The 12,472-nt window shown below is 39.2% G+C and overlaps 1 protein-coding gene across 1 annotated transcript in view; it reads right to left on the reverse strand.

Moving 5' to 3' along the window:
- The window catches only part of FRAS1 (Fraser extracellular matrix complex subunit 1), an 868,578-nt gene that overhangs the window by 508,518 nt on the left and 347,588 nt on the right, over positions 1-12,472 (reverse strand). Inside the window, 1 exon segment of the mRNA XM_053703296.1 lies at positions 6,804-6,951. Within this exon segment, the coding sequence (XP_053559271.1) occupies positions 6,804-6,951 (148 nt within the window).

The raw sequence follows: 12,472 nt of genomic DNA on the forward strand, positions 1-12,472 counted from the left end.
TTGGGAACAATTGCTGCAAATAATATAAAGAGCATTGTAAGATGACAATAAACATATCTTTCTGAGACAGCAAAGATCAGACGCATGAAATTCGGAGGGGATTTGCCTTTCAGGTATATGGCAAAAATACTACCTATGTTTAACAAGTGGTGATGTGCTATATATATATATATATATATATATATATATATATATATATATATATATATATACCAGTGTCAGTTAATACAACTTTTATTGTATAATCCATCCAAACTATCGGCTAGATTTAGAGTTCTGCGGCCAAAGGGGTGCGTTAGCTACGCGTGCATTTTTTCCCCCGCACCTTTTAAATACCGCTGCTATTTAGAGTTCACAGAAGGGCTGCGTTAGGCTCCAAAAAGGGAGCGTATAGCATAATTTACCGCCACTGCAACTCTCAATAGCAGCGGTGCTTATGGACACCGCCGCAACCTACGTTATCCCTATGTACCCCTAATCTGCTGCCCCTAACACTGCCGACCCCTATATTATATTTATTAACCCCTAATCTGCCGCCCCCAACGTCGCCGCCACCTACCTACAATTATTAAAACCTAATCTGCCGACCGGACCTCACCGCTACTCTAATAAATGTATTAACCCCGATCAGCCAATAGAATGCGAGCTCAAGCTGATTGGCTGATCCAATCAGCCAATCGGATTGAACTTGAATCTGATTGGCTGATTCAATCAGCCAATCAGATTTTTCCTACCTTAATTCCGATTGGCTGATAGAATCCTATCAGCCAATCGGAATTCGAGGGACGACATCTTGGATGACGTCCCTTAAAGGAACCTTCATTCGTCGTTAGTCCGTCGGTGAAGAAGGATGGCTCCGCGTCGGCTGCTTGAAGATGGTCCAGCTCCGCGCCGGATGGAAGAAGATAGAAGATGCCGCCTGGATGAAGATGTTTGCCGGTCCGGATCTCCTCTTCTGCCCGGATAGGATGAAGACTTTGAACCCTCTGGAGGAGCTCTTCTTGCCAGATAGGATGAAGACATCGGACCCTCTTCTGGACGGATCGGGGATACCCGGCGTGGTGAAGACAAGGTAGGGAGATCTTCAGGGGCTTAGTGTTAGGTTTATTTAAGGGGGGTTTGGGTTAGATTAGGGGTATGTGGGTGGTGGGTTGTAATGTTGGGGGGGGGGTATTGTATGTTTTTTTTACAGGCAAAAGAGCAGAATTCTTTGGGGCATGCCCCGCAAAAGGCCCTTTTAAGGGCTGGTAAGGTAAAAGAGCGTTACAATTTTTATTTTAGAATAAGGTAGGGCATTTTATTATTTTGGGGGGCTTTGTTATTTTTTTAGGGGGCTTAGAGTAGGTGTAATTAGTTTAAAATTCTTGTAATATTTTTTTATTTTTTGTAATTTAGTGTTTGTTTGTTTTTGTAATTTAGTGTTTTGTTTTTTTTTGTAATTTAGTGTTTTGTTTTTTTTGTAATTTAGTTTAGTTGATATAATTGTAGGTAATTGTAGGTAGTTTATTTCATTTATTTATTGATAGTGTAGTGTTAGGTTTAATTGTAACTTAGGTTAGGATTTATTTTACAGGTAATTTTGTAATTATTTTAACTAGGTAACTATTAAATAGTTATTAACTATTTAATAGCTATTGTACCTGGTTAAAATAAATACAAAGTTGCCTGTAAAATAAAAATTAATCCTAAAATAGCTACAATATAATTATTATTTATATTGTAGCTATATTAGGGTTTATTTTACAGGTAAGTATTTAGCTTTAAATAGGATTAATTTATTTAATAAGATTTATTTTATTACGTTAGATTAAAATTATATTTAATTTAGGGGGTGTTAGGGTTAGACTTAGCTTTAGGGGTTAATACATTTATTAGAGTAGTGGCGAGGTCCAGTCGGCAGATTAGGGGTTAACAATTGTAGGTAGGTAGCGGCGACGTTGGGGGGGGGGCAGATTAGGGGTTAATAAATATTATGTAGGTGTCGGCGGTGTTAGGGGCAGCAGATTAGGGGTACATAGGGATAATGTAGGTGGCGGGGTGTGCGGTCGGCAGATTAGGGGTTAAAAAAAATTAATAGAGTGGTGGCAATGTGGGGGGGCCTTGGTTTAGGGGTACATAGGTAGTTTATGGGTGTTAGTGTACTTTAGAGCACAGTAGTTAAGAGCTTTATGAACCGGCGTTAGCCCAAAAAGCTCTTAACTCCTGGCTTTTCTCTGCGGCTGGAGTCTTGTCGTTAGATTTCTAACGCTCACTTCAGCCAAGACTCTAAATACCAGCGTTAGAAAGATCCCATTGAAAAGATAGGATACGCAACTGGCGTAGGGGGATCTGCGTTATGGAAAAGCCACGGCTGGAAAGTGAGCGTTAGACCCTTTCCTGACTGACTCTAAATACCAGCGGGCAGCCAAAACCACCGTTAGGACCCCCTAACGCTGGTTTTGACGGCTAACGCAGAACTCTAAATCTAGGCGTATGTTTACTATTTTGATACTAACATATTTCATTACAAATTAATGACTTATTACAAACATACTTTGACTGCATTATAAACTGCCCCAAAGAAATAACGGCCAAGAAATGCATTGCAATATTATTGTTTAAAGCAATTGATATAAATGGGCCAAATTAACAAGCTCCAGATGGAGCTTGATGCCCCTGTTTCCGCGCGAGCCTTCAGGCTCCATAACTTCTCCGTTGCCTCTGAGGCTGCGGTCTTCAATTCGCCCGATCCTATATGATCAGGCTGATTGACACCCCCTGCTAGCGGCCGATTGGCCGCAAATCTGCAGGGGGTGGCATTGCATAAGCAGTTCACAAGAACTGCTTGTGTAATGATAAATGCCGACAGCATATGTCCGCTCGCACTTTGATAAATTTACCCCATAGTAATATTACTCTTTAAAATCAACTGGCACCTGGTTTCCTATATATTCTCAACCTGATCTAGAGGTGTTGGTTTAACCCTTGCAGTACAGGAGGGCAGTCAGTTGGAGGATTGATAACACACCCAACCTGCTTCATTAGCGCCGACTAGAATGCTTCACTCATGTGAGTTTCTTCCGTTTTAAATGACAGGGTCACAGTAGGAAAGCGCCCTTTTTATCTAATAGATTGTTGCCAACGACTGGATATTTCTGGACTGGTTACGAAGAGAAGCTGCTGTTTGGAGTGGATTTTTAAACCCACTATCTGTCACTTTATTTAAAGGGACATGAAACACAAAAAAAATCTTTCATGCTTCAGAAAGAGAATACAATTTTAAACAACATTTCAATTTATTTCAATTATCTAATTTGCCTCATTCTTTAGATATTTTTTGTTGAAGAAATAGCAATGCACATGGGTGAGCCAATCACACTAGGCCTCTATGTGCAGCCACCAGGCTACTGAGTCAATTTAGATATGCTTTTCAACAAATGATATCAAGAGAATGAAGCAAATTAAATAGACATAAGTTGGCAAGTTGTTTAAAATTGCATGCTCTTTCTAAATCATGAAAGAAAGATAAAATTGGGTTTTATGTCCCTTTAATATTTCTATTGTTTTTCTCACTTTTTAATTTGTTTCTCAAATGACAAAATAAAGGTAAAGAAGCTGTTTGCAAACAATTTAATTGATACTAGCAGATAAAATGGATAATTTTGAACACATAAAGGGCTGAACATGTTACAGTACAATGTCCCTTTAAACGGACAGTCTACATAAATTGTTATTGTTTAAAAACATAGATAATCCCTTTATTGCCCATTCCCCAGTTTTGCATAACCAACACAGTTATATTAATATACTTTTTACCTCTGTGATTACCTTGTATCTAAGCCCCTGCAGACTGCCCACTTATATCAGTGCTTTTTACAATCTTGCATGTTAGCCAATCAGAGCAGGTTCTTGCATAACCATTAGTATTTCCCACGGGAGTGAGCACAATGTTACCTATATGACACAGATGAACTAGTACTGCCTGGTTGTTATGGAAGAATTAAAAAGCTAATAAAAAAGCAATGAAGTAAGGGCGGCCTGCAGGGGCTTAGAAACAGGCAAGAGGTTATACAGTATATTAATATAACAATGTTGGTTGTGCAAAGCTGGGGAATGGGTTGTAAAGGCGTTATCTATCTTTTTAAACAATAAAAAAAATCAAGTAGACTTTCCCTAATGGGAAAGTAAAGTCAAAACAATACTTTTAATAATACTAATAGATCATGTAATTTTAAACAATTTTCCAATTTACTTGTTTTTTTATATCCCTTGTTAATAAGCATACTTAGGTAGACACAGGAGCAGCAGTGCACTACTGGGAGCAAGCTGCTGTTTGGTGGCTGCACATATATGCCTCTTGTCATTGGCTCACTCATCGTGCTCCTCTAGCTCCCAGTACTGTATTGCTGCTCCTTCAACAAAGGATACCAATAGAATGAAGCAAATGTGATAATAGAAATACATTGGAAAGTTGTTTAAACGTATATACTCTATCTGAACTGTGAAAGAAGAAATGTTGGTTTCATGCCCCCTGAATATACAGCCAAAAAACTAACTATAATGATCAAAAAATGGCTGACAGATGTGTATGCAAAGACTTGCTTCTCTCAACGTTAAAGTACTTTGTAAATAAATTTGTATGTAAAAACAAAACCCAAACTGCATTTCATCAAATATGTGTCCCAGCTAGGCCAATATCCCCCTGGATCAAGGGAAGTCCATTTAATATGTCTGCTCCCTGCACTGCAGAATGGAAATGCTTTGGTCAGAGGTGAGGCAGTATGTAATAGAATAGTGACAAATACTAAATGAGCTTGAAAGCAACAATGTGTGTCTGTCATGTACAAAGTCACTCACTAAATATTAGAAATGTCAGACATACATATGTGTGGGAATAGAAAGAGACGTGCTCTACCATGAACGAACAACAGCTCAGCAGCTTGTTCTATGGTGAGTTACTACCTAGGAGCAAATTATTTTAGCTCAATTGTGCTTTTCACAGAGAAGAATGTTCCTGAAGTATATCAGTCTGATCCCACATAGTAAAGTCAGTCCAGCTCCAAAATATCAGGCAATCCTCCCCCCACCAAGGAACAGGCAACCCCAGACAATCGTTTTGGCCTTCTATGGTCCTCATCAGTGAGGTGCAGCCAGAAACCAGGTGTGGACCCGTTGCTCATTGTGCCTAGAGGGATATGACTGCACCTCACTGACGAGGCCCACGCTAGGCCGAAACATACATCTGGGGTTTTGCCATTTCTCTCATTCAGAGCGGGATTGCCTTGAATTTCAGGACAGAACTGTACTGTTAAGTCGAGTCCAGACTGATATACTACAGGAAAGTTCTCTGTGAATGGCACATGTTGAGCAAAAAGAGGCTGCTCCTAGAGTGGTAACTAGCCATAGAGCAAGCTATTATACTATTGTTGACTAAGAAGTACATGCTGACTAGAGATCATCCTATGACTGAGAAAAGCATGCTGACTAGGGAGCATCCTGTGACCAGGAAGTATATGCTGACTAGAGATCATCCTATGACTGGGAAAAGCATGCTGACTAGGGAGCATCCTGTGACCAGGAAGTATATGCTGACTAGAGATCATCCTATGACTGGGAAATGCATGCTGACTAGGGAGCATCCTGTGACCAGGAAGTATATGCTGACTAGAGATCATCCTATGACTGGGAAAAGCATGCTGACTAGGAAGCATCCTGTGACCAGGAAGTATATGCTGACTAGAGATCATCCTATGACTGGGAAAAGCATGCTGACTAGGGAGCATCCTGTGACCAGGAAATATATGCTGACTAGAGATCATCCTATGACTGGGAAAAGCATGCTGACTAGGGAGCATCCTGTGACCAGGCAGTATATGCTGACTAGAGATCATCCTATGACTGGGAAAAGCATGCTGACTAGGGGGCATCCTGTGACCAGGAAGTGCATGATGACTAGATAGCATCTAATGACTAGGAAAAGCATGCTGACTAGGGAGCATCCTGTGACCAGGAAGTGCATGATGACTAGAGATCAATATATGACTGGGAAAAGCATGCTGATTAGGGAGCATCCTGTGACCAGGAAGTATATGCTGACTAGAGATAATCCTATGACTGGGAAAAGCATGCTGACTCGGGAGCATCCTGTGAACAGGAAGTGCATGATGACTAGAGATCATCCTATGACTGGGAAAAGCATGCTGACTAGGGAGCATCCTGTGACCAGGAAGTATATGCTGACTAGAGATCATCCTATGACTGGGAAAAGCATGCTTACTAGCGAGTATCCTGTGACCAGGAAGTACATGATGACTAGATAGCATCTTATGACTGGGAAAAGCATGCTGACTAGGGAGCAGCCTGTGACCAGGAAGTGCATGATGACTAGATAGCATCCAAAGACTGGGAAAAGCATGCTGACTAGGGAGCATCCTGTGACCAGGAAGTATATGCTGACTAAGGAGCATGTTATAACCAGAAAGTATACAGTATGCTGAATAGGGAACATCCTATGACCAGGAAGTGCATGCTGACTAGATAGCATCCTATGACCAGGAAAAGCATGCTGATTAGGGAGCATCCTATGACCAGGAAGTATAAGCTGACTGTGGAGCATAACTTTTAACGTAATTAGTCTTTGTAGAGTGATACAATTTTATGTAGATGTTCGTGATTACTATGAAAGATAGTTTGGACCCTGGGGTTTATGACCAACTTGAGTCCTTTCATGCACATTCTGGAAAGTACACACATATATATCAAAGAAATGTAGAGTAACACCCCCACACAACAATATGTATTAGGATATTTAGATAGAGCAGTACCTGGTTGACATTCTGGACAGCACTCTCCGACCACATCCACTGCTAGAGTCCCAATCGGACAAGAGGGACAGGATTGAGAGAAGCATATCACCTGGCCGCTCTGACACTCACACTCACGACAGGGACCTTCTGTCCACTTTTCCCCATTCTAGTGGAAAGGAATTGATAGATGAAGAAGAACACAGTTTAGGTATTGGATATTACATTAATAACTGTCACACCATGCTCACATTTAGTCGGAATATTTATTCAAGTTAAACTGAATGTGTTCTTCACAAAAGACTGAAGAAATGTACCAACAAGGCAATATCTTGCAAGGTATGTAAGCACCACTCCCAATGGTTATTTAAAAAAAGACCCACTGCCATGACTGTGATTCTGAAATAGCTCTTTGTTTTGCACTGAATGTGTATGCTCATAGGGAAATAGAAAGCTAAAATGTACTGTGTGCCAAACTGATATGGTAGAAAACATTAGCTTGTTAAACATATTATAAATGTTAAATTAAAAAAGGACTATATTCTAACAAAGGACTATATTCTACAAAGAAAGGGTGCATTAGCAATGTCTTTCTCTTTCAAAATTACACATTTTCAACTTTTATTTTAAAAAAGACTATAATTTAGATCCAATTATTCAAAGTGATAGTTTAATCAAAATAAAACTTTCGTTCTCTTGATATCTTTATTTGAAAAGGCAAGAATGAAAGCTTAGAAACCGGCCCATTTTTGGTTCAGCACCTGGGTAGCGCTTGCTGCTTGGTGGCTACATTTAGACATACAATTATTATATATGCTGTAAAAAATATATACTACGGATTCAAGAGTAATATAGGGATCCCTGAGCTTGCTATCCTACTTCTCTGCTTTGCAAGCTGTCCTGAAGCTAAGCTAATTATTGGCATTGGTGCCATTTTGTTGTATTGTTTTGCTATTCCCAAATGTGTGTGATATTGAGGGAAAGCAGAATAAACCAGGCATAACATTGTAACAAAAGTAAGTTGTCTCTTCATTAACACTTCAAATCACACAATCAAAAAATTGTCAGGGTTTCTTCTCCGATGCACCGTTGCTTAGATTCAGTTTTATAATCACTTTAAACTCCTAAAGGGATAATTTTATACTTGGAAGGTAGTGGAAGAAGCAGCCTTACTCTTTCCTAACTCATAAAATTGAAGGTTGACCCCAACAGTGACAATATACTGCTCAGTATGGTAGAATTCCAGGTTATAAACTTATTTTAAACACTTATTTACACAGAGAAAGATAAGCAAACACACTTTCCTTGCAAAATTCCACTTTTCAAAGAAATCAAAGAAAATTTCACTTCGTAGAAAAGGAAAAGATTCAACTCATTTCAGGTAATTCCAAACAATGAAAAAATATAAGTTCACAAATCAGAAGATTAAAGGAACTTAATTTTATTTTTTTAAAGGATATTCAAATAGAAAAAAAAGGAGAGAAAAAAATTAAGACAAAAAAGAATGGAATAGCCAGAATTTGGGTTGAATAAGCTTGAATAGTTAAATAAATAGACAATAGTTGATTAAATTAAAAATAATTTTAAAAAATCTCTGGTTAACTGTTATGCCCGACTAAAAAGTTGCACGAAATAAATTAAAATTATGTTACAAGGTGCTTTAACATAGATATATATATATACATATATATATATGTCTAAATATGTATATATATGTATTTGTGTTTCTATGTGTGTACATATATATTTGTGTATTTATATGTGTATATATGTATTTACAGACATATATATATACACATATAAACACATATACATATGTATACATATATATTGATATATGATTGATATCATCGTCAGGATCCAGACCAGCCTTTGACAGAGAGCAGCCAGGTCTAGCCTAATTCCAAATGTGGACTTTGAACTGAACTTGTATACATTTTTTGGTATACTGTTTTTTACCTTTTTTTTTTCCTTTTTACCTGTTTTTAGAGAGCGCCCCCAGTGGGTTTTTTGCTATTGCATATCCCTTTATTTTTTGTATACATACAGACATATATATAAGTGCAATATTCAAATTTAATAAACTGTTTAACTGTGTTTGATTGCAAATATTTCAAATTCCAATGTTCTTTTCATAGGGGGATATGTTCTATGCGTTTATAAATAGATATTCCTAAATATATCTTTTTATATATATATATATATATATATATATATATATATATACACACACAGATACACAGTACCCCACAAAAGTGAGTACACCCCTCACATTTTTGTAAATATTTTATTATATCTTTTCATGTGACAACACTGAAGAAATGACACTTTACTACAATGTAAAGTAGTGAGTGTACAGCCTGTATAACAGTTTAAATTTTCTGTCCCCTCAAAATAACTCAACACACAGCCATTAATGTCTAAATGTTGGCAAAAGTGGGTACACCACTAAGTGGAAATGTCCAAATTGGGCCCAAAGTGTCAATATTTTGTGTGGCCACCATTATTTTCCAGCACTGCCTTAACCCTCTTAGGCATGGAGTTCACAGAGCTTCACAGGTTGCCACTGGAGTCCTCTTTCACTCCTCCATGACAACATCACTGAGATGGTGGATGTTGGACACCTTGCTCTCCCCACCTTCCATTTGAGGATGCCCTACAGATGCTCAATAGGGTTTAGGTCTGGAGACATGCTTGGCCAGTCCATCACCTTTACCCTCAGCTTCTTTAGCAAGGCAGTGGTCGTCTTGGAGGTGTGTTTAGGGTCATTATCATGTTGGAATACCGCCCTGCGGCCCAGTCTCTGAAGGGAGGGGATCATGCTCTGCTTCAGTTTGTCACTGTACATGTTGGCATTCATTGTTCCCTCAATGAACTGTAGCTCTCAGTGCAGGCAGCACTCATGCAGGCCCGGACCATGACACTCCCACCACCATGCTTGACTGTAGGCAAGACACACTTGTCTTTGTACTCCTCACCTAGTTGCCACCACACACGCATGAAACCATCGGAACCAAATAAGTTTATATTGGTCTCATCAGACCACAGGACATGGTCCCAGTAATCCATGTACTTAGTTTGCTTGTCTTCAGCAAACTGTTTGCAGGCTTTCTTGTGCATCATCTTTATAAGAGGCTTTCGTCTATTTCCTGAAGGCAACCTCTGGATATGACGCTGAGCACGTGCACTCAACTTTTTTGGTCGACCATGGCGAGGCCTGTTCTGAGTGGAACCTGTCCTGTGAAACCGCTGTATGGTCTTGCCCACTGTGCTGCAGCTCAGTTTCAGGGTCTTGGCAATCTTCTTATAGCCTAGGCTATCTTTATGTAGAGCAGTGATTTCCAAACTGTGTGTCATGACACATTAGTGTGTCGGCGGCAGTGTGTAGGTGTGTCCCTGCTTCAGCACAAATTGTTTTGAATTTTAAAAAAATATATTATTATTGGTTTCTGACTTTCCGCGTGCCTGCGACGCATATCACATGGTTTACACGTGATTGATACCTAGTGGGTCACAGATCATCTTAACCTATTGGCACAATTTAGCGGGAACTGAAACTATTCCCATTGACGGCACATTGGCTTCAGACTGCACGTGTAGTCTCCTCAATCGGCATGTGACTGCATGTGTAGTCAGTGAGTGGGATAGCAGGGTGTTTGCAGCGCGGCAGTAATCAGTCGGACTCACAGAGCTCTGAGGGCAACAGCTTAAAAGCTGAGCTGAAGTCAAAGTGGGTTTTTTTGCAGCTAGCTCCCAGTAGTGCATCGCTGCTCCTGCTCTTGATATATGGATAGGAAGTGGAAGATTAAAAATGCTTGATGATGAAATGTGAGCGTCTTTATCTAATATTCCACCAAATATTCAGAAACTGTGTTCATCCCATTAAAATAGTAAGTAGCTTTTGGTGTTGTTAAACTTTTTTTAAATCTTGCACATACATACTGTTACTTGTAAATACATTTCGTTATTATATAATTTATGTATGTGTCCGTATCTCTTAAAACAAGTTAGTTTAACCTTCTGTTTGCTAGTACAACTAAATTAATGTGTCACGAAATGATGTAGGTCTAAAAAGTGTGTCACTAACATGAAAAGTTTGGAAAGGTCTGATGTAGAGCAACAATTCTTTTTTTCAGATCCTCAGAGAGTTCAATGCCATGAGGTGCCATGTTGAACTTCCAATGACCAGTATGAGAGAGTGTGAGAGCGATAACACCAAATTTAACACACCTGCTCCCCATTTACACCTGAGACCTTGTAACACTAACGAGTCACATGACACCACGGAGGGAAAATGGGCCGCAGGGCAGTATTCCAACATGATAATGACCCCAAACACACCTCCAAGACGACCACTGCCTTGCTAAAGAAGCTGAGGGTAAAGGTGATGGACTGGCCAAGCATGTCTCCTGACCTAAACCCTATTGAGCATCTGTAGGGCATCCTCAAATGGAAGGTGGGGAGAGCAAGGTGTCCAACATCCACCAGCTCAATGATGTCGTCATGGAGGAGTGAAAGAGGACTCCAGTGGCAACCTGTGAAGCTCTGTGAACTCCATGCCTAAGAGGGTTAAGGCAGTGCTGGAAAATAATGGTGGCCGCACAAAATATTGACACTTTGGGCCCAATTTGGACATTTCCACTTAGGGGTGTACTCACTTTTGTTGCCAACGGTTTAGACATTAATGTCTGTGTGTTGAGTTATTTTGAGTGGACAGCAAATTTACACTGTTATACAGGCTGTACACTCACTACTTTACATTGTAGCAAAGTGTCATTTCTTCATTGTTGTCACATGAAAATATATAATAAAATATTTACAAAAATGTGAGGGGTGTACTCACTTTTGTGGGATACTGTATATATATATATATATATATATATATATATATATATATATATATATATATATATATATATATACATACAGTTGTGGTCATAAGTTTACATACCCTGGCAGAATTTATGATTTCTTGGCCCTTTTTCAGAAATATGAATGGTAACTCAAAAACTTTTCTTTCACTCATGGTTAGAATTTGACTGAAGCCATTTATTATCAATCAACTGTGTTTACTCTTTTTAAATCATAATGACAACAAAAACTACCCAAATGACGCTGATCAAAAGTTTACATACCCTGGTGATTTTGGCCTGATAACATGCACACAAGTTGACATAAAGGGGTTTGAATGGATATTAAAGGTAACCATCCTCACCTGTGATCTGTTTGCTTGTAATTAGTGTGTGTGTGTAAAAGGTCAATGAATTTCTGGACTCCTGACAGACCCTTGCATCTTTCATCCAGTGCTGCACTGACCTTTCTGGATTCTGAGTCATGGGGAAAGCAAAAGAATTGTCAAAGGATCTGCGGGAAAAGGTAGTTGAACTGTATAAAACAGGAAAGGCATATAAAAAGATATCCAAGGAATTCAGAATGCAAATCAGCAGTGTTCAAACTCTAATCAAGAAGTGAAAAATGAGGGGTTCTGTTGAAACCAAACCATGGTCAGGTAGACCAACTAAAATTTCAGCCACAACTGCCAGGAAAATTGTTCGGGATGCAAAGACAAACCCACAAATAACTTCAGGTGAAATACAGGACTCTCTGAAAACATGTGGTGTGGCTGTTTCAAGATGCACAATAAGCAGGCACTTGAAGAAAGATGGGCTGCATGGTTGAGTCGCCAGAAG

The sequence above is a fragment of the Bombina bombina genome, chromosome 2 (assembly GCF_027579735.1).
Source record: "Bombina bombina isolate aBomBom1 chromosome 2, aBomBom1.pri, whole genome shotgun sequence".
Taxonomy (NCBI): Eukaryota; Metazoa; Chordata; class Amphibia; order Anura; family Bombinatoridae; genus Bombina; species Bombina bombina.